Source organism: Amblyomma mixtum, chromosome 7 (genome assembly GCF_055824585.1).
Source record: "Amblyomma mixtum isolate Tamu chromosome 7, ASM5582458v1, whole genome shotgun sequence".
NCBI lineage: Eukaryota > Metazoa > Arthropoda > Arachnida > Ixodida > Ixodidae > Amblyomma > Amblyomma mixtum.
Genome location: NC_143018.1, coordinates 61,325,244 through 61,348,614, shown reverse-complemented (window position 1 = coordinate 61,348,614; position 23,371 = coordinate 61,325,244). Strand labels below are relative to the sequence as shown.

General features: G+C 46.7%; 1 protein-coding gene across 4 annotated transcripts in view; it reads right to left on the bottom strand.

Annotated features, from left to right (window-relative positions):
- Positions 1–20,986, bottom strand: part of HUWE1 (HECT, UBA and WWE domain containing E3 ubiquitin protein ligase 1) — a 142,600-nt gene extending 121,614 nt beyond the window's left edge. For 3 of the 4 annotated variants that reach the window (XM_089552788.1, XM_089552791.1, XM_089552790.1), the window contains exons 1-9: positions 20,795–20,986; positions 10,874–11,170; positions 8,920–9,039; positions 8,690–8,776; positions 7,543–7,616; positions 6,275–6,353; positions 5,184–5,246; positions 2,607–2,729; positions 2,065–2,136 (exon numbers count right to left, since the gene is read on the bottom strand). In XM_089552788.1, coding sequence (XP_089408914.1) covers positions 2,065–2,136; positions 2,607–2,729; positions 5,184–5,246; positions 6,275–6,353; positions 7,543–7,616; positions 8,690–8,776; positions 8,920–9,039; positions 10,874–11,017 — 762 coding nt within the window. In that variant the 5' untranslated portion in view covers positions 11,018–11,170; positions 20,795–20,986. The remainder of the gene's footprint in view (positions 1–2,064; positions 2,137–2,606; positions 2,730–5,183; positions 5,247–6,274; positions 6,354–7,542; positions 7,617–8,689; positions 8,777–8,919; positions 9,040–10,873; positions 11,171–20,794) is intronic. The other variant, XM_089552789.1, reaches the window with a different exon arrangement.
- Positions 20,987–23,371: the final 2,385 nt, after the last annotated feature.

Genomic DNA, 23,371 nt, shown 5'->3' with positions numbered 1-23,371 from the left:
CGCAGTGTTGAATCGCCAGCGGTTTGCACGTTGACAATGCTCTTTGGAAAGGCGGAAAACGTTTTGCGTAATAGCATGGCGCCAGCCAAACCGCGACGGCAAGTACGCATTAAGCGGTAGGCAGTTCATGGGCTACTATGTTTTAAGCGGTCAGCCAATACATTGGTTTCAATGGTGGCTACGCCGGGGAATTCACACAACTACATTTTAACCGCAACTACTTGGTAAGCGGGTACGTATTAATGAGGTTTTACTGTACCAGATAGTGTGATGCGGCCGCGGTCGTGCCGCGAATGAATGCACTCGCTGCGCGAAGCAAGAACAGTCAGTTTGCATGGGGCAATGACGGTCACAAAGAGAGAGGGGTAACCCACGGGAAGACGCGAGCGGAAGCGAGCGCCTCCGAATGCAGTCCCCCCCCGTCTACCACATTTGCTGCCCCGCACCGCGGGGTGCGTCGTCCAAGCCGCAGCAGACACTGCAGCTGTCCCGCTGTACTGTTCTCAATGCAATTGCACGTCCTTTGTAGGCCATCTTGATGGCAATGGAAAGCATCTCATTATCTCGAATGGCAACGATTGAGAAGAAATAGCCACGCCTATCCAAGCCAGTCCGATTGCGCCCGCTGAGCCGATTTCGTTTAAATCCAATATGGTGCCTTTCACGGTGGCAGCAAAAGGATTGCTAGTGACAGTGATGCCCGCTCGCGTCTATATTAGGCCGAAATAACAAACTTTCGTTTGAAAAATGATCACCACAATGTTGTTAGCGTCTATTTTAGTCCGAAAATTCGAACTTTTAAGACTCCGCAAAGTCCGAAATATCAGTCGTGAAAATGCACACGTTCCTATGAGGTGCGCAACGGTTCCTCAGCGAAGTCCAAAATATCGTGCTAGTCCGAATTATTGGAGTTCGAAATATCAGTCGGCTACTGTATCCCACTAATTAACCCTACCCCACGCCTGCTGTGGCCACCCCTACTGCCCGCAAACTTCCCAAGCTGATCGAACCATTTGACTCTCTGCCGCCTCCTGCTAGGTTTGCCTTCTCTTGGACGCCATCCAGTGACCCTAAGGGAACTCTGGTTAAGGGGGGACACTGGTCTTTTGAGACCGAAAAATGACCAAAAAATCACATTTGTGGAATGTACGGTTACTATTTTCCAACTGTACCAATTTCTTCCTTCAAGAAATCAACATATTGACCATAATATTAAATTCAGATCATCGTGTGGGCTGAATTTATGCAGGAGCAGACAGTTTAATGGCATGAAAATTTTGGACATCTGGCTGTCTTAGTATGTCAATATCTCAACATCTAGGACAGCTAGAGATGTCATATTATTTGCTAAGGGAAGCTGAAGGCACAGTGTGTGCAATAATCAAAGCAGATTTGTTCAATTGCACTTCAAAAATTTATAACTTCGCAAAGTTTATTGATGGATTGAATTCACACCTTCAACATTGATATTCCAAGTGCTGTAAAATTACTAATGAGGGTAAAACGGAAAAACTGCTTTGATTATTGCACTCTTTGCTCACCATACTACGCAGCCATGGATTAAAAATGATTTTTTACTGAGCAGTTTTTTTTGCACCGAGGTACTAATGAATGACTAATTAAAATTAACCATCTTGGGAACAGACTAATTTATAAGAAAGATAATGTCATTGTTGAAATCAGTATAGAAAACTGAGCAAGGTGGTAGAGTTTCATTATTGTTGGACTAAAAATAAGGAAAATAGGTCTAAGACCAGTGTCCCCCCTTAACTGGCCTTTGCACAGTACATGCCCTACCCATGTCTGGGCACCCAGTGCTCAGTAAACCTGCCGGGCATCGCATGCATGGCATTACATGTCAAGGGGGAAAAGAGGTCTCTGGGGCCAAAAAAATTGCGAAAAAAATTGATTTTTCAGAAACTGCATTCTTGAAATCTGCAGCCAACATTATACCTACGATGTTTTTCTATTTGTTGGATAAAACATCAGCTGTAATGTCAATTTATAATTGACATTAGACAAGAACAGCAAGCACGCCTACACGGACAAATCAAGGGCACTCACGTGTTTGGCCGGTGGCACGGCATACGTCTCAAGCAACTCCTCCATGATCTGCGAGGGGTTCTTGTCTGTGATCTACACACACACACAAAAGGAAAGGGTTAAGAAGGAACTAAAGACACAATAGAGACACCAGATCCAGAGCCTCTGCAAAGTTTCTTACTTACACCATTCATACTTGAAAAAAAAAAAAATGAAAAAGAATACTGCGCTGCTTTGTACGATGGCAATCATCTAGCCTGCCAAGCTCCTCCATTTACTTTGTGGGCACACGCACCAAACCCCTGCATTTCACACTAGTGAACTCAAAACGACAAGCTCTGCTACAATGTCACTACGGCCCCTCATTGTTTCCCCTCCTCCCACACCACCTCCTGTATTATCACTGTTTGTCCGTGCAATGTTATTAATCTAATGCACAGAAGAAGCAGCTGACAGTCAGTATTCGATTGAAAGTCCTCTCCCCTCCCCCCTCAAAAAAAAACCCTTTCTCCACTAGCAGAGGGAAATGGCGGGCAAAAGGGAGGGGGTAAACGCAGTCTCACCTTGTCGACATTCTCCATGTGAATGACGGAGACAGTGGTGGAGGGCTGCTTCTTGGCTCCCGACGAATCCGCCGGCTCGGTGTAGAACTCAAAATGTAGCGTTGTAGCACTGGTCGGAAATTGCTGCACACAAACGGACACAAATCGTGAAAAATCTGCGCGGTCACCTGCAACAATTTCCACCAGTTTCTTGAAAGCGATTACTTCAAAAAACGAAAACAACGCATATATTCGTTTTGGTATTTCCAGCAGTCTTAACAGGTCTAGGCTCGCGGGAACGCATATGCATCATTCCAGTACTGGCACGATTATTTTTTTTTTTAATTCTAATTAACCGGACACTGAGGACACCAGCTACAACAGAGTTCCTTTCAAATCATTGGAAACCTCTCCTCAGTAAGGAGGACCGGAGTTTTGAGTCAAATGGTGAAATTCATTATACAGTCAAGCCCACTTATAACAATATTCAAGTGCCATGGAAATACCATTGTTATAACCAATAATTGTTATAACAGGTTTGTGCCGAAAAAAATAAAAGATGACAAACTTTAGAGAATTTATTGACAGGAAGGACCTGGAGGGATTTGATTGTTCTAATGCCTGTAAAAGCTTGTAAATTCGAACTTCAGGAAACCGGAACAATGTTCACTGATGACCAAAGCACCGCCATCACTGCACCACCAGGAGCTTTGCGCACCTCCACGTCACAGGAATCATTCTTATGGGAAATTCAAGAAGCATGCAGAACTAAGGCTGCGGAGACAGCTGACAAGAGAAAATAACCGGCGCTGGCTGCATGCACGCGCACTGCACAGACTGATTTGGGGTGTGCGTAGCCAATGCAGCAATGCAGCAGCTCTTCTGACATGATGACGCCTGCCTCTTTTGCTATCGTGGCGTTGCTGCGCCAGCTTAGTCCATTGGTCGGCCCCACACGTGCACGCTTTTGTGTTGTAAGCATGCTTTTGATGGTGGTGTTGTAGCATTTCCTTGTTTTTTTTTTTCTATAATGGTTGACACTCAATTACCAGATTTAATTGTTATAACCAATAATGTGCCCTGACAGCATTGCTATAAGCAGTTTATTTTACCATAGAACACATGGCAAAGCTGATGGTGCCATGACCGACCATTGTTATATCCGATATATTGTTATAACCAGTATTGTTATAAGTGGACTTGACCGTACATGCGTTTTCTGGTGCCAGAGAAACACCAACATATGCAGTAGAACCTCGATGACATGAACACAGTTGACACAATTTTCAGAACGATGCGAATTCACAAAACTTCCCCGGCCGGAGTGAGTTTTGTACAATGTGCAAAATTTCGACTGCTCTGAACACACTCCCACGCCATTATGCATGATACGAACACGCAAGCTGCGATCGCCCCACCAAGCACTGAGCACTGCCTGTACTTCGGCAACTCTGCAATCACTAGTTGTGCGGTACACACTGCACATCGCTGATGTTGCGGGCAAGCTTGGACGTGCGGCCCAGAGATCACCGACATTGCGATCCCCAGTCAAGCAGTACATACCGCGAGTAGCGAGATGTGGCCACATGGCTGTTGTGGGGACGCACTCATTCGTCCCCTGTGGTTCGCTTTCCCGCATGCACTCCAACTGTCGTTAGCTCCCCCGAAACGCACTCTTCTCAGTTTGGTTACTTTAACTAACAGGGGAGGGCGCTCGCGTCGCAGCGACACCAGCGCCAAGGATGCAGTTTTGCTGCGCGCTCGCGGGGAGCGACGGGCTCTCTTCTCCTTGGGACCGGGAAGGCGAGTGGACGTTTCGCTCGCGGCTCCGCTCTTCGTCAACGGGCGCCTCTTGGTCGGAACTTGCTCCCGCCAAGCCCGTCCCGTCCAGCCTCGGAGTTTTCCCTCTGCCCTACCGTGGGCGAACCTTCGCTCGTAACCGTGCTCGTGAGTCAGACGTCCACAATTCCTCAGTGTATTTTGTTGCTAGCTGGCGTTATTGTTGTTATAGCAATAAATGCCTTGTTTGTGTCAGCCAGTGTGTCGTTCATTTGTTTGTTCCCGCAGAGCAAGGCCTGCTGTGGTCGCCGTGCGCTCGGTAGCGTACGCAACCACGAGGTGGGGTCCGCGCGGTTTTGAACTGGGTCAGCCGCGGTTAAACGGGGAGAACGTGTTTATCTCCCCAATTTTTCAACCCCATACCGTAAATAAATCCTGTCAGCCATAGAAAGATAACACGAATTTCACCCTCACCACCCAAGATTCACCCTCGCCATCCTAACGCCATCCCCACTTCACACCCTCCTCCCCATCACTGGGCCTTCCTCCAGGAATGACCCCATTTAAACCCCACAAATGATGAACACTCTGCCCAGACTAAAACAATTCCAACTGTCAAAACTCTGGCAAGCACCCTGAGGTTTTTCCCTCCCTTGTTCGCTTTGTGTCTGTACAGTAAAGTCATGCTGCAATGCTCTCATTAGTCAAACAACTTCAGTAATCAATGAAAATGTGCCACCAAAGCACAAATTAGGCCTCCTTGCATACACGGTAAGAGGCAACATTAGGCACGTGTGCTCCTGCCCACACTACACTTACACTCATCGGCAGCTCTCTACAGCACTCAGCCAGGCCAAAGCCATTCTCCTTGCCTCCCCAGTTCTGGAATAGAAAGAGAGAATAGGCATAGATCATTTTCAGATGGAACTGCATCAATTCTGATTCGGAGAGCTTTCAGAAGTCACGAGCAAGGACTCAATGTAGCCACGAGTGAACCGAAAACTGCCAAGAGAATAACTGACCCCACTTGCTACATGATAAAAAATTCACCCAGCATTGCCAAAACTCTTCGAACTCAGTAGGAGGAGGATTCTTTTCTGCACAAGAAGACAGAGCTGTTAAAGAATGCAGGAATAGCGATAAAAAAGGCCAAGTTAATTTTACCTCACCGGCACAAAAGTTGAGACTACAGGATTAAAACTACACCATTTATAGCAGATCGAAAACCATTTCGAAAGAACACAGTTAAATTTGACCAAATCTTGCTAATATGTCCACTACAGCTTAAAGGGTAGCTGCTGAACTTTTTTGAGAAGTTCGCGATATTCAAGGATTCAAATCTATATAGGCTGTAGGTAAAACATGCCAAGTGTTTTTGCACCAGCATTTAAAATAGTAACGTAATCGACGATTGAATTTTGCGCTTCTCCTCAATGCACCGGAGGAGTGCAGGAAAATTCGTGACGTCACGGAAGGTACGATTTCAAATTACCGGTGTCGTCAGCCACACCCTGCCCTGACTCATTAGACGCTGCCAAACAACTCTCGGCAGGGTTTGCCTTCGGTGGCGTTGGATTTTTCCTTCAAAGCAGGCATTTCTGCGTTGGAAATGTACCGATACCTTCGATGACGTCATCATGCGCCCCCCACTTGGCGTTGTGCGCTGCGGAGAAGCTTGAAGGGAGTCCGGATTTTAATTGGCGATTACTTCACTATTTCAAGTGCTAGCCCAAAAAGACTTCGCAGGCTTTACCTGCAAGTTTCACACATTCGACCCTCTTAATCTCGTTGATTTCTAAAAGCTATGCAGTTTCTCTTTAACATAAAAGGAGAGCAGACCAAAATCATTCAAAGGTAAAGCAGCGGAAGACACAGTGCAAGCCAAAGTACAAGTAAGAACTGAAGCCAACCTCAGCCAGGTACGTAAGCCGTGTCAGGAGGGCCTGCCGCCTGTCCGGATTTAGCCTCGTGATGAAGTTGGAACGTTTGCTGAGGGGAAAAAACAAAGAGAAGACAAACGCTGCACACAGACTGATAAATGCAAAGACATTATTTTAGCAATTTTCCCCAAAGAGCCCAGCAATTCGTGAAAAACTGGCCCTCCAAATAAATAATGCCTGCCGTCACATCAAAGAAATTCAAATACTGAACTGTAGATTTGATATAAAATTTCAGAAGTGGAGGAAGTCTTCAAGTTACTCTTCAAATCAAATTATTTCAAACAAGCTCATTTTTAAAGGGACACTGAGGAGAAATTGAAGTTGGCTTGTATCGACAGAATACCAGCTCCTGATTACAAAAACGCCGCTCATACTGACAACAAAGCTCTTGTAACGTAGAAAAGAGCAAGAACCAAAATACAGGTATCGCCGCCACAGGCCAAACTCGCAAGTACAAGCGTGGTGACGTCATAGGACAAAACAGTGTTGCTAGAACCAATGGTTCTAGCAACTCTAGGACCCGAACACCACAAATCACTGAGGCGCAGCCATGCATGCGCAAATCTCCTTGACATCGCCAGATGGCGCCACGTGCCCGGCAGCTATGCGCGCGCCTGAAGCATCGGGACCAATCAGCGCCTGCTCCCCGGCGTTAGGCGGGCTCCCGGTATTCCGCTAGCGGTAACAAGGTACACGGTATGCTAAAGGTGTCTATTTGCGAGAACTTCGTTGACGACTTCGAGAGCGGGATCCATCGTAGCGCTGGCAAAACGCCAGTGCAAACGTAAGCGAACCGACTGCAGCGACGGCCGCAATAGCCGATAGATGCCTTCAACGTGTGGCCAGCGGTAGCTTTCTTTTCGGCTGCTGCTAGGCCGCACTGCTGGCCGCCAGAAATCACGGAGTCTGCGTCACGTCATGTTGCACGTCACTTAGTCCTGTGTCGTCATAGGAGAATCCCAAGTTTGAATCAGAGCGGCGGGAAAAACTTTTTCAACTTCGAATCCAAATTTCTTAGAAGTAAATGCATCTTTCGCTGCCGGCCAAGTGGCAACAAAGCCATGACATGCCGAACTATCGGATTTTGCTATAAACAAAATATTAATAGTGCTCTCCTCACTGTCCCTTTATTGATCGAAGTTTCACTGCATGCACAGTATGTGCATGACAGAGGCTAGTGCTTGCCAGGCAACACTGAAACTCCAAAGATGAAAGATGGGGGGGGGGGGGGTGCTCACCTGAAGACGTAGAGGAGGTTGAGGACACCCAACACCACTTGCATGTCGCTTGACGACAGCAACGCAGTGAGGTGCTGCACAGACAGGAATAGCAACTTAACCTGACGCTGCCTCAAAATGCCATCAAAACAAGTGTGACACCAATGCTAAAAAAAAAAAAAAAGGTGGCTTCAGAAGAGCATGCGAAGGATTCTTATTCATCCACTTCTCCGCGCCATTCTTTACAAGGACACACTAAGCAATACCACATCACCAAGGTACACTATAATGCAAGGGGAAAAAAAAAAAGTTCAAAGCCTGCAAGCCAGTAAGAGCCATTACAGTTGAACCCGCATATAAAGTAAAACCTTGTCAATTCAAAGTCACCGGGACCGCGGAAAATATTCAAATTAACCGCACGCAGCAAAAAAAAAAATGTGACCCAAGAAAAAAAAATGCGCTACACCTACATCAGACAAACTTTGCGGTTACCAAATTCTGTCATGTATAAGTCTACCCCCCAACTCGCAGCCCCTGCGGCCCCCCTCCCAAAAGTTAACTCTAAATACGAGTCGACGCACGCATACGAGTCTACGCAGTCCACGCAGCGCCGTTAGGAGAAGCACCATTTGCAGGGGCGCAGTGCATTGCATATCAAATGACTGGCGAAACTGTCCAATATACAGCGCAATTTTCCCATACTTCTACACGGGATTTTCAAGGGGATAATCTTTGTTCAATATAGCCAATAATTTGAAATATCTGGGTTTGATCTAGCTGGGCTCGATTGAACACTTTTGTGACATGGGCACCGAATTTGTGGAAACTAACACAGCCTAATAATTTTATATACAGTGGACTGCACATGAACCAAACTCACTTGATTCGAACCTGTTTATTACAACTGATGATTCATTCTAATCAATGGGATCAAAAACGCCCCCCCCTGAACGCTCCTTAAACTTCACACATCATAAATGGTAACATATCACTTCTTTACCAACAAAATGTTTGCTTCACCACATGGTAAACTTGGCAATTCAAACAAATTCTCAGTCCACTATGAGTCCGAATCCCCAGGGGTCAACCACACAACATCCTGCACACAATCAATTTGAACAGATCTCCGTGGTCCTCAGAAGAAGGCAAGAACTTGTCCTCGACTCACCTCCATGGAGTTGTAGAGGTGCCGCGAGAAGCTGTGCTCAATCAGGAGGGCTGTGAACTGGAGTATGCTCAGCAGCAGCTCTTTGTCCTGTCGAAGGAAGAGGGTGAAAACGTTAAGCCAGAGACATTTCTACTGGCAGCCCCTACACCGAAGTCAATGGCAACGTCAAGTCGAACTGCACCACGGACGAATCCATTACTACGGCAGGGGGGGAGAGAGGCGTGGCTCACCTTCTCGCGGCCTGGGCTGTCGCACGGCAGGCACCATTGGCCCTCCTGCGACGTCTGGCAGGCTGCCTCGAGCAGCGAGTCAAACAGGTCCAGCACATCTATCCAGTGGTACAGCTCACACTGCACAAAGACAAGAAAGGAAGCGGAAGCTTAGAGAAGAAGGCACTATGCACCAAATAAAAGAAAATTCACTCACACAGGCAAAATCATCACAAAGAACCAAAAAGCAAAGGTAACCGGGCTCAAACACTGTGCAGTTTGGGTGTCTACCGAGATATGTGAGACAGTTACTGCGCCATTTCTTTTCCTCAAAAACCAATTTACCAATTGCATCAAACATTTTCTCCATGTCTTGTCACTCCGAAACAATCAACTCCTTCAAACCACAGCTAGTAAGAGGCTCAACACCGTAACACACACTTTTTTTCGAAAATGGTAACAAAACAGTCATCTAGTACGCATGCTGCCATTTGTGGTCAAGCCAATAACATGCTTTGAACAAGCCCTACTCACCTTAAAGCGGACACAGAATGCCCAGAAAACACACAAGCTGGACTAGCCATAACCAGAAATGACAGTCAGCTTACGACAGGCTCGTTCAAATCCACTACGGGGTTAAGGTATGAGGCCACTTTGAAAACTCTTTTCCAATTTAGAAATTCAATTTTTTTTTTCATTTTGTTTCATCAATACCCATTTACTTCTGAATAAATTGTAAGATTGCAACAAAAATAACATCTAACGGTGAAGGCTTCGCCTCTCACATTGCACTCGCGGTAGTACATGATGTGCTATGTCCACCGACAAGGGGTGGCACTAATGAACACTCACAACGTTAGGTTACACTACACATAAGTACATCGCAAAGCAGAAAATTGGACAGCTGTATCATGGCTCAGTCGGTAGAGCACTGGATGTAAAATTCGGACATGTGGTTGTTTTTTCTTCTGCTTCCTAATCAGCTACCTTTATGCGATAAAATAATTCACTATTAATCTCCCAATGATCAACACCACAAATTAAAAAAAAAAAACCATGCTCCTTGGTTTCGGTGACTGCTAGAATGTATTTAAGATAAGCCACTAATCTGCTGTATATATCTACTAATAAAAATTGTTTCCGAGAGTGTAGGCCATACCTTAAGGGGGGAAGAAGGTCTTACAAAAACTTTTGCTAACGATATGAAAACTTCAAGGGGACGTGTATTTTTGTGTGCAGATTCCAAACACGCAATTCAACTACAGGCAACTCAACTACAGGCAACTCAACTACAGGCAACTCAACTACACGCAACTCAACTACACGCAACTCAACTACACGCAACTCAACTACACGCAACTCAACTTGACGCAACTCAACTTGACGCAACTCAACTTGACGCAACTCAACTTGACGCAACTCAACTTGACGCAATTCAATTTCATGCAACACAAGTCCTTGAGCACTTGTGTAGTATGTTATGCAAGGTTTCTATCATGTGCTTGCAGAAATTTTGCTCCAGGCAACTTGCTAGGACACATGCCATTGGTTTAACTCGATATCAAGGGATGTAATAAAAGTAAAATTATCATCCTGCCCATCACAGAACTTGCGTTGTAGCATTCTGAAGTTGCCATTTCAGAAACGGGACAAAAATTTATTTTCCCATTTGTCCCATATTAAGCTGGGTGAAATATACAGTGCAATCATTAAAATACTCCCAACTCTCAATGCACAACTTTTTCCTTACCATGCCTATTCAAACTGTTCAATCTGAGCGATGATGCAAAATGGCCCACTCTGAGCAATCCGGGCCGCTTCCAGAGAAGTAACACCATCCAATAGATTGCAAAAGAACTGTACTTCATTCCTGGATTCAGTTTTAACCATATGAGGGATCATTTTTAACTTCCAGTGAAACTTTCAAACGCAAAGCCGCCACCCGAAGAGGGCTGGCAGAGGAGGTCGCACGCACCTTGCCCCAGTTCCAGCTCTTGACAGCCTGGAGCTCCTGGAGCAGCTCCTCCTGGGAGCAGCTCTTGAGCCGCTCCACCAGGAGCTTGCAGTCCAGCGGCACCTCCGAGGAGCTCTTCTTGAGGCGGCTGCGGTCTATCTTCATGGTGGCAGAGGCCACGCAGGGGCTGGGCCCCTGGCTGCTGCCGGCAAGGCACAATCACCAAGGGCAGGGGTCAGAGGGGTCCGGCTCACTACTCAGCACCACTCATGGTCCCCCTCTCACCTCCTCCGCACCACCCCTGCCTGTCTGCTGCTGCTGAAACGAGAGAGGGGGAAAGGAGGAACAGACGGGAACGTGTGAGGGGCCAGTGACACCACAGAGGTTGCTCTTCCCGAGCGACACATCATTATTTAAACTGCTGCCTGCCATTGTGGGCAGTTTGCACACAATCCGGTGGGCAGGTTGTGATGACACCGCAAGGTCACGTGACCTAGCTGGCCCACCTGCCACCTAGGTTGCTTCTCACGGGATTGTTAGGGGTTTTTTTGGCCCACAGTCAACGATGCTGACACTGATGACACCAGATTTTCTGCAACATGAGCTCCTTAATGCCATCATGTTAAAAGCAGGACAAAAACAGACAGGGAAATAAGATGCACCGAGAATGCAAAGTGCTGACTACCAGCGGACTGACAGTAAGCAGTCAGTGCCTAGCTTTGTCTGTACACACATGTTAACCATCCCAATCTTTTTTCGCGCGCGCGTGCGTGCGTGTGTGTATATATATATATATTAACAGCCACGATTCAGTTCACCTAGTCAAAAGTACCTGCAAAAGCTCACGTCTCGAAGTGGAGTCTGGGAGCTGCTACTGACGCAAAATAAACCACTCTAAACACATTTGGCACACCCCTTCACGTCAAGACAGATCCCAACGCTTGCACACATGAATAAATGTAGGGCTACAAGACTACACATTCTGAGTCATAATTCATTCACCCTCTTCCTCAGCCCAACAGTACAAGGAGCTGTGGTGCTGAGATGCAAGGCATTCACTACAGTGCTTCCCCGCATGAGGTTATGCAGATGTGCAAAGCTTGACATTCTGGACGAAATCAAGAAATGGGCATGGGCAGGACATGCAATACAAAGGCAAGGTGTTAAGGGTAACCCAGTGGATCCTAAGAGAAGCCAGGTGGGTGGATGGGATTAGGAAGATTAGGATTAGGTGAGATTAGCAAGTTTGCGGGGACAAGGTGGCCACAGCTGGCACAGCAACAGGTTAACGGTGAGATGTGGGAGAGGTCTTCGTCCTACATTGGAGGCAGTTAAGTTGATGACGATGACAAAGCATGATATACAATTTGCAACCTGATCATGGCGAAAATGCCAAGACTGAATTGAAAATGCGAGTTTAAAACACGAAGCAATGATTCCTAGTGAACGCACATCTCGACAAAGCAACGCAACCCTTAGTTATGCAGCACAAGTTGCCACAAGCGCTGTGCGCTCTCATGAGTTGAAATCTCACTGCACGGTGAAAAACCTCTTTAACAACTCATTCGGTCACTGCGTCAGATGCAGAACACAAGCATGGCTTTTCGGTAAAATATGTAAGTTACAACGACGCAAGAAAGACTCACCACATTTTACTCGCACATGAACTCATCTGTGGTATCTAGGTGAATATAACAGCAGGAGCTAACATAGCAGAGCCATTCCTCATACATTTTACAGCTGCGTAAAAGATGGAAAAGTCTAAATTCATTCCACGTAGGCAGACAAACCAATACTGAATAGAACACCACAAAAGCAAAGTAGAATAAAATTTCAGTACTCATGTGTGATAAAAAAGGAAGCACAAAGCAACCGTGTTCAGTGCTTGTCAAATCTGATAGGAGACCTCCAAAGAAGCCACTGGCAATGACTACCATTTCGAAAAGGCATCACGAAAGGACTCAAGAGCCCTGACCACATCTGGGAGATTTGCACAGAAAGCTGTAAATGCCAGGAGCATAATGCGAAGCCGGAGCAATCAAATCTTAAATGGTCACTCTACAGCAAAGAGGGGTAAAAGTATAATGACATTCTGATAGGTCTTGCACTATGGCATTTTGAAGAAGTGAGTACAGGACTGGTACTCATCAGAAATTTGTACTCTAGCTTGAAAGAGAAAAAGACACCAGAACTAACGATGAAGACATGCAATGTTGCTCTGCTAGTAGGTGGGTTACGCTTGACGTTGAGGGACACTGAGTACAAATCGAGGAGGGCCTGTATCGATAACGTATCATGTTCTAATCACAAGGAGACCCCTCTCGCCGATAACAGCTTTTATAAGCTAGATAAGATGGAAAAAAAAAAACTAAATACAGGTGTCACAGTCACCGACCAATTTCACAAGTAAAATATCTGCGTCAACACTGATATTTGAGTTTGGATTGCACAGACTAGGCTACAACCTGTCATTTTAGATAAGGACATGATGGGTTTGAATCAACTGGCAGGAAAATTTTTTAATCAGTATTACTCAGTGATAAAAGCAATAGACAGAGCCAGAGAATAGATTTTTGATGGAGATGTCCCAAATTTCCCTTCAATATCCCCTTCAGGTGCTAATTACCATAATTTTCGGACTAGAGTCCACTAACTATACACGTTTAAAAGCTGAAATTTCGCGTCATACAGACTATCTATATGTGAAGGCTATACAGGGTTTTATTTTTTTTGATCATTTGTCAGAGCCGCAGAAGCCTTCCGGTGGCTATGAAAGAAAAAAAACGTGCCCCAAGTGGGCGCCTGATTAAAAACTTCTGCAACAGAGATATCGGATTCTGATGGCAGTGAAGATAGTGACGAGCCTTTCGTCAAATCTACATGATTGACTTCATTCCGATAGCCCCCAGGGAAAGCAATTTGGACAGGTTCTAGGACTCAAACCAATACGGTTTAACAAAACGTGCAATTTTACTTCTTGACAATGAGATGCTTGCTTTCCCATTATACAACGGGAAAGCTTGCGGACAATCTAAGAAACTTGATTTCAGCTGAAATTTGCCCCTTCAGACTACACACCGGGTGCAGACTACAGTACGGAAATTACAGTATTATCCAACAATTTTTTATCCATGTGCAGTATGATGTGCTGGTTTTATTTTATCCAAGCCTGCATGTTGCCACACAAGATGAAACACTGCCACTTTATAGCATTACCAAAACACCAAGTATTTTGGCCAAATGAGCAATTACAAAAGCAGCTACAGCAAGAACTTCGGTCGATATTTTAACTCAATTCTTGAAGCGGTCACCAAACCGCTAAAAGCAGCAGAAGTGCACGCGGCAGTCAGCTACGTTGCAAAGTGTCATTAGACAGCCACATGTCACCCCCAAAGTGCAGACATTCATCATCTATTTATAGCCGCATGACATTGACAATGCAAACAACACTACAGTGCAGACAGTCGAGGAGGTGCGCAGATACCACCGCAGCTGCATGCCTGTTGTGCTCTAAAGCAGCGACCAAAAAAGGCCGCCACCGTCTGGAAGACGAAGTAACAAGCATTAGCTGTTTGGTTTACTACAATGCTATTGTAGATTGTGCTACAAGTCTCAATGCGAGATGTGCTGTTTTCTAGTTGCTGCCGCAGATGGCGCTGTGATCTCAGGGTGGTAGCAGACCCCACGAAACCTCGAAACGTGATGAGTAAGAGCTACCACTCTTAAAATTGAATTTTTTAGGGCATGTAATTTTGTTTAGAAGTGTGCTGTGCCTCTAAATCAAATGATTTATGCAGAATGGCAAAATTCAGAACTTCCCCCCCCCCCCCCCCCCCCCCCGCAGATGGTGTGACCACACCACTGTACTTTCTGCTGCAAATGAGCGCCACAACCGCTTCTGAAGCCTAAGCCAGCCAGTAAGCCATTACTCCCTTGAAGGACCGATGCTGATATGTAGATCTAACCCCTATAACCGTATAACCGAACAAAGCCTTGCTAATTTCACTATCATAGCTCACGCCTCGTATGCTTCTTGCCACAAAGGTAAAATAAAGCAACCTAAAAACAGGGTACTCTTTGTATAGCTGAATGAGCACATGGATAGATGAAATGCCACCTACAACATGCACACAAAGCCAGCATGTACAAGCATATAAGTGGCTATCTACAACACACTAACAGAACAAAATCGCCGTTTCCTACACCAAGATAAGCAGTAGTACAAACGTCCGAGATTTCGGCACAGGATATGTAAAAACATATCTTTGGAAAAGTAACAGGAGACTGAGAAATGCATTCACTTTACAATTACACTACTAGCATAGCAAAGATGTGTTGGAAGTGGACAGAGCTACACAGACATTAAGGTCGGCCTTGGAAAAGTCCCGACCAAACAAGGTACGCAATTTTTATGGCACTGGACTTGATGCCGAAAGTGAATCCTTTTGGTTTGGTGTTGCATTTTGCAAAAGCATATATGCAACATTAATAATCAAGCACTATTTAATCCAGGCCCATGCATTTAGAAGTCACTGATGCAAAAATTCACAGAAAACATAGGTTTTCCTTCAAACAAACAGGCCCACTGGAGCAGGGTTTGAAGATTCCGCTAAGATGCATTTACATACAACGAAAAAAATTACATTACGATGTCAATCAGCAGCATCTAGTATTATCCACAGTCTGGAATGGTTGCAAGTGCTTTGCGTTACTATGTCACAAAAAGTAAATAACTATTTGACCACAACTGCATGAGTTAAGTTTGCGTTGCTGTAATATAAACATTGCATTTTGCAAGCGACATGCCATACCAAACAATTTTAAAAATTATGCGAGTCTTCATGGAGTCCACTTTTAACTAGGATGCATAGACGGGCCATCGGTAGTCAGATTTGACAAAACAGTGCAGATACAGAACACAAACACCAGTCGGCAGCAAGGTGCACAGCTACTAAGCACAGCTGATACCTCTCTGCCACCCATTAGTTGCCGGCTCTTCCATCAGGAATCGGCCAAACTATTACACACGGGAAATTTAGGTGCGCAAGCTCAGCCTTTAAGGCCCTAGCAAGGAAAATAAACGACTCACATAACCAAAAAAAATTAAACAATATGGGAAGTCATTGCACTTCCCTGTGCAAGATGCATCAGAAGCTTATGGATGACAACAGAAATCTGTAGTAAAAAATTGTTCTCTGTGATGACAGAGCAGGTATTCCCAGCAGCCCAGAAATTTAACTTCAACAACTGCACCTCTAAAAATGACATTAGCTGTCAAAGCTAATGTATCGTATTAGCTACCAAAGAAACCAGCCCGACAGCTCCAACACTGCCTTTCACAAAGGCACTATCTCCTGCCATAACGGGGAAAAAGGGGGGGGGGGGAGCGTACAAGCCGTTGACTCAAAGCAAAGAACACATGATTCAGTCCATGTGTATACACAGGCTAGCGTTGGTCGAAAAGTACAACAGCCAAGAGAAGGAAGGGGCAGTGCAGAGAGATAGCAGAACAGCCCACCAGCTCACCAAAGCAATGAAAACACTCAAGCCTTTAGAAGACTGCGGCCTTGAAAGGTGGAAATGCTAAACTTGGCGCCACTCTGTTCCACACCAGCAGTGCTCATTAGCAGTGCACATTACGGACTGTTTGCACAACACCGAGCTCAACTAAGATTCTTTTTTGGATGAGACTATTCTTAAGCGTTTTAAAAAGTCTATGAACAAAGAAAAAATTTCAGCGGTCGTGCACATTGCATGGATCCCCCAAGCCACATTTATCATTCCTTCATCAAAAAAACAAATGTCTGCAACTGGGAGCGCTTATCTTCACTTGCACAATCATTCATTCTGACAAGAGCTAAAACAAAGCCCACGTACAGGCCCTAATGAAAAGTAGTGGTATGCTACGACTGCACTTTGCACACATGCCACGAACAAGGTGTTAGGAGGACAATTCAAATTTACCGCAAGTCACGAGAATAATCCAGCTCACTGCCGCTTGCCCTATTGCATTCCTTTGACGGCAAGCAGTTTTCTTTGCAACACGGAAGCAACTTTGCTGACCAATTCTGGTCAGGACATGTCCACAATGAGGAATCCACAATGTGGCATGCACAAATTCCAGTAAGGTTGCCTACAAAGTTAGACCACACTCCTCATATACCATCATTGCAAGAAGCCTGCTCAGTCGCAAATAACTGCATCAGTCCGGCCTCCAATATTTACTTCAATGCCACGCCTCTACGACTCTTTCAGTGGCCCCAGGGATACCGCACTGCATGGGGAAATTTGATGTACAGTCAGACCCGAACGAAAAGCAAACCGTGCTTGCGGACAAAGAAATTTTACCTGTGCACTTTCCTCTGCAGCATAAAACTAGCTTGATTCATGGTTCTGAGTAAAGGGCCTAGCGAATTATATATTCATAAGCCAAATGTAAAGGAATATCTCACTACAAAGCAGAAAAGTACGGAGCATGCATGATCACGATTCATTCGGCACACTGCACCTAGGTTTGTTCTCAAGGCACAGCGCTTTACACACAATACAGTGCACATCACCAATATCGGCAATACCTTCAGTGTGAAAGTTTTAATTAAGCCCTCTCATATACAGTGTGAGCCTAAGAACTTCACACTCAACAGTATATGCACGCATATGAGCACTACTATGCCACAGTGAAGCGGAGTTATGTCTCAGAACGACAGGGTACCTAGGAAGCTACTGCTTTCTAGTTAGACTTTTCTCTTTCTATGGTCTCCTGGGCTTTTTCGAGAATAAATTCCTGGAACACTGGAGAGGCAGACAAATGGAGTAGCCATGATAATGGACAGTATACATTATCCATTCACAGCAAATAAAATACCGACAGAAAGAGCAAATGCTGCAGTGAAAACAGATGTTCTTCGTGTTTCCCTGAAGGTAGTCACATTCGACCTGACTTGTGAAGAAACCATTGCTTCTCCTTTTCCTGTTCTTTAATAAGGGCAGCTGCCCTGTTCCTTTCCTTCCGACCATCTGATGTTTCCAGTAAGTGTGTGTGAATATCAAATTTCTAATTTTGATCTGGATAAGAGTAATAAAAATTGGCTGCAAATAAGTGAATATTTGCAAGCAGTTCTGATATAAAAATAGATAGTTCGAATTGAGAAACGAGTTTCCACAAAACACAGCGATAAAAAAAAAAGCCACAGCACGCATTCTTTCAGGCTTTTAACGAGGCACCCTATGCTGACTCTTGACGCCTATGGCAGCACTGCCGTGGAGCAGTAGCAAGAAGTAACAGATTTTGGTGACCTTGCCATCATAGCTAAAACTGCCAAGTTTACAGAGCGAATTTGATGGCACGAATTTTGATGCCAACAATTTTCATGCGTGCAAAGCGAAAAGATGTCATGCCAAGGTGCGTGGATAACATGCTGGGCATCTACCATCGTAATTCAAAGCAAACCAGAGTTAATTTCGGGTAGTTAATTAGACAGATTCTGCTAACTTTTTAATGGTATCCCAGATGACTACCTGATTTCTCCCCAAGCACAAGATTTCGCTTGCACGTTTTCCAGGCCATTAGACAGCCTGGACAACTAGAGGTGGAAATAATGAAAATCGGCTGCCTGCCACGCTTGTGGCCTGATGCAGCAACCATCAGTACACACCAAAGGCTTTCCACTTACAGCAAGTGCACTTTGACAAAGCTTGAAATACATAAAACACAAACTACACCTAGCCTACTGTATGGCCGTACTTCAAAACAAGCTTACTCAATCCGGCCACTACATAAAGCCAGCAGCACTCAGCACACAACAGTGACAACTACCCCGTGATTCCAACATGCCCATCTGATTCATGGCACATTTGCAGGCTCCGACACCACTCCAAGCCAATTATGAATTACATCGTCTGACCATGCACTTAATTGCTTTCCATAACCGCACAGCTGCTTGGCACTTGCCAGCCGAAAGCATTGCTGGCAAGTGCGTCATCTGAGTCAACGCATGACACACTGCCCAGCCCCATGCCCATTTTTCTTCGTCCTGTGTCTGTCTCGTGCACCTTGTTTCCAACTAGTCACGACTAAACGCCAGCTCTGCTGACACACACTGCTGTTATTTACGGCCACAGCTATACACACATGGTACCGCAAACGAAAGAATCAAAGAAACTGGAATCTAGTAACATTGCACAGCCACACCGTGAGGCTAATGGAAGACTACAGCAAAACCTTTAACTCCAATATCAATGAAAATTTTGCATTCTGGACTGTCAGAAACTTGTTCGTTTTGCAATATTTTACTGACAGCTGAAAAGCGAAATCAGATGGAAGAACCAGCACCCCTCTAAGAGCGAACCTCAAAAATCAAATAAAATGTCCACTGCGACTGGATGCAAAAATGTGCCTGCTGACTGCATAAAAGCTGTTTACACCGCACCCGTCACAACAAGCAACAATACAGACACGTCCATAGTGACACACAAAAACCCAGGTTTTCCCCATTCACAATCACTTACTGCTGACAGCACGCTTAATGACACATGGCGAATAAGGGCAAATCTTTCAGTAGCGGGATCGCTTGCGCGGTTCATGAGGTGCGACAGGCTGCCTTTACGAAAAGTTGATGCGCTCGTTAGGCAAATAACGATACAGAGGGGCGTGAAACGTACAACGCCAGACATGACACGGGAACTGCGTCCTTTCACCACAATAGAGCAAACAGTTGCGCCATCCGCCGTGCATCAGAGACGATGCGAATTCCAATAACACACAGGCAGCGTTCGCGGCTGAAACCATTCAGCTCGCGCGCGCGCTGCCGCATCGAAAAAAAAGTGACGAAACGTCCTTGGCAAAGGGGCTTATTGTGCTAGCACGGCCACCAATTTGGGCGTCTCGCGCGTACGCACCAACAACGCTTACCAGACAGCAACTGCGAACCAACACAAAAGGCGCCGAACTGCGAAGCCCTAGCCAGACAGACTACGTTTCTTAAAGTGCTATTTGATTAAGAACTAGTTAAGCCCACGGCCTGACACAACAGAGGCGCGAAGTCTGACTGGCTCCTGTACTCACCAAATAAGCAAACAAACAAAAACGCTTGCAGCGAGTACGGAGATCTTGGCGCAACACCAGCGGCGTAGTTATTGCGACCCACGAGGCACTGTGGCCACGGAGGCGAGTTTTGCGCGCCAAGACAGCGTTAATGCGATGCAAAGCTGTCAGCTGTTTGCCCTGCTCGCAGACGGCGCGGTTATGAAGGCCCCCCCGATAGGTTCAACAGTCGTCGCGGTCACTTGGCACGCGATTGAGACCGCACAAAGCGTCGTGACCTGCGACGCGAGGCGCTCGCGGGGGAGGAGGGCACAGCAACTTGACACGGGACGTTTGGCTACTTAAATTATTTAAGAAATGGGTCCACGGCATCAGACAGCCGGGATGCTCGATGGCTTTTTACTCTTCTTCTGCACCTCGCACGACGCGCAGAAAGTGAGGAGGGGGAGTTGTTGAGCGAGAAAAACGCGCCGGCCCGCGCCGCAACGCCGACAGGCGTTGCTCGAAGCCGACCCTCGGACGGCGGCTGGCATCTCGCGGGACACTGCGGCTGCATTCGCGACCGAGGCCCGAACGCGGGTTGGTGCTCCGGGATGCAGGAGCAGCCGTGTGACGGCTTTTCTCGGCGGCATCTTAGGCCTAACCATCCTGACCGACGACTCCGAGTGTCAACAAGGCCGCTCCAGCCTTGTCAGCGGCGTGCAGACTCGGGCCCCGGACTCGTACGAGGGTGCCAGCCCACTCCGGCGAGTCGTACGCGGCGCGCTTAGGCAGAACAAGAAGCAAACAATGACTTCTCACGCGAGCACAAGTGCACAGAGGTCGCCATTATAACGAGGAGAGTGGACGGTGTTTATCCCGGACGCCTGCTGACTTGCAAAAAGGGTGCCTCTACTGACCTTGCCAAGCAGTGTGAGCAATCACTTTTCGTTTCCGACGCGTCCCGTCGACTTCAAGTCACGGGCAGACGCTCATGGCAGTGTTGGAGAAAACGGCGACAAGCACACACACCACCAGCACGATTACCATGAACGGTGAGCAAGCGGCACACAACTATGGGTTACAAGCAAGGGACAAGTTTTCGCCGGCAGGAGGCAGCAAAGCAGCTTTCTCGCAAGCATCCTCGAACCGAAGCGTTCGTCAACACAAGCGAGCGCAGCGCTACCTAGCAAGTGCGTCCACGCGTCTAAAGTTCACTCATAATACTCATTTCCACACTATCTTTAACTTTTCCTAATTTCGTTTTCAGTTTCGTATTCATGGTGGCGCGAGACTGATGAAAACAAGCGTGCGCAGAGTGGGAACAAGAGGAGATATTCCCCCCTAATAGACGTCCCATATTGCTCCCTGCTACCTAGAAGGCTCTTGCCTTGAACATCATCCCTCTCCTCTTTAAGAAAAGACTTGGGCACGCCTACGGGCAGCAAGATAAAAGGCACGTAACATTAATTCGCACCCGTGAAGTTGATTTTTCTTCTGCACCAAGCGAAAAAAGGCACGGGACGGATATATGCGTGACAAAAAATGGTTAGAAAAAATCATAAATTGAAAGAAGATCGACAGAAATTTGTGTGGTTATTTGCGCTCTAGAATTCCTTCTGATGTCCCAGCATACACTTAATTGCGTATATTTGTTCTTCAAATAATGTTCCAGCCTAATCCTAGCATTATTTAGCATTTTGAGCCGAACAGAAACCGAAACTATGCCACGTGGCCGAAAGTGATAGAGTGAGAGGGAGCGAAGCGATAATGCTTCGCTTGATACAGAAATCGCGTCACAAATGCTATACGTACAGCAAAAAAAAAGCATGCACCAGAGTTTTAGATAATGGAACTCGATGAAACTTGCTACAATAAATAAATATGCATGTCGCTCTCTAATTCTTTACTTCAGTAATTGTGAATGAAAATACCTGTGCACATGTATTTACCTGCAGCTGCCTGCAGCTGCCACTGAATCTCGCGTTCCACAGCGGTAACCGTCCAGTGAGCCTTTTTTTTTTGTTTCATATCTAGAAAGCGCCTATTTCTTGCTCTGTAAAGCACACAGTAACCCTAAAGGCCGGGTTCCCACAATGGTTTTGATGGTGGCTATAAAATGCGTGCGTTGGGCGTTCATGCCGCGTACAAGTCCTCAAAAACGAGCCGATAATTTACTGTGACAAATAATTTTTCTTTACTTCACACTCCCGTGCCTCGCAGCGACGTCCGGTGCCGGTCTCTCGTGCGAAATCCGGCCTCCGGCGACGTCATGAGGCTCGCGTACGCGACATCAGTCGCGAACGACGGACTCATTAATTGGTTCTCTAAGGAAAGGAAGGAAGAAAACTTTATTACGACGCAACATGATACGCCGAGAATATCCTGCGCTCCAGGGTCACCAGAGCCGATTTGTCCATCTGCAGCTGGTCCGATCGAGGTTAACCTAGCGAGCACGTGCGTCGAGACCGGCCATGGCTGCAGGCCCACCACGTTGGGGAAGAGGGGTATGTACGGGGGAACTGAATGGCAACGGGGCAGGAGAACAGTTCCAAATTACCACAGGTTTCGGGGAAATTTGGCCATGCGGTGGCTAGGGGATGGAATCTCAACGATGTAGGCGAAGGGGTCGGAGTGCGGCGCGGACTCAATCCCGCAAAAAAAAAGAAAAAAGTAATCCAAGATGAGACGCATTCGTCGGTGGGTGGTGGTGGTGAAAACATCGATTGCCAAGCAATGCAGACGGAGGGTGGCACGAGGCAACTCTTAGCCCTTGGAGTGCTATCCGCTTCAAGGCGTCGGTAATTCCGGCGGTGGTCAGCAGCAGCGTAGACTCCGCCGTGGTTGGGGATGGAGGGTAACGTTATGGGAAGGTAAAGCATGATGTGAAGAAAGTCTCCCGGTTTCCCGCAGAGCTTACTGGATGAGAGGAATTGATCGGGGTAGCGGGCATGGACCATAGGGTAGGGATTGAGCAGTATGGGTCTGGAGTCGGTGCCAGTGGGAGCTAGGCCTGGGTTAGGGTTAGGGAGGGATGCCGCGGTGGTGCGTAAACATCTCGGTAGTGGGAAAGGATATCTCTGAAGGTAAACAGACGCTCCTGGGATGGCGGAGGGGGTCCAACTCCGGCCCGGAAAGTGAGACCTCGATCGTTATCCGGTAGACTGCGTGCGAGAATCCAGATGAGGGTTACGGGGCGAGTGGGGTGCCAAGCGTCACGCGTAGAAGCCGTACCGCTGTGGATATCAGGCCTTTGGCGAAATTGGATGGGGCGGATTTTGAGTCGGAGATATTTGGTGGCAGAGGTGGAGATGAGCGAGCGCAATGGCTGCTTTCTCTGCCATTTCTGATGCGTCTGTGGTGATGGAGCCCGCGATGGGCGAGGACCATGCGGGAGCTCGACGAGTACGCTGCCACGTCCACGTAGAACTGTCGCCGTAAAGCTTGTGCAGGGCTTTGGCGCGGGCTGCCCTGCGTTCACCGTCGTGCTCGGGGCG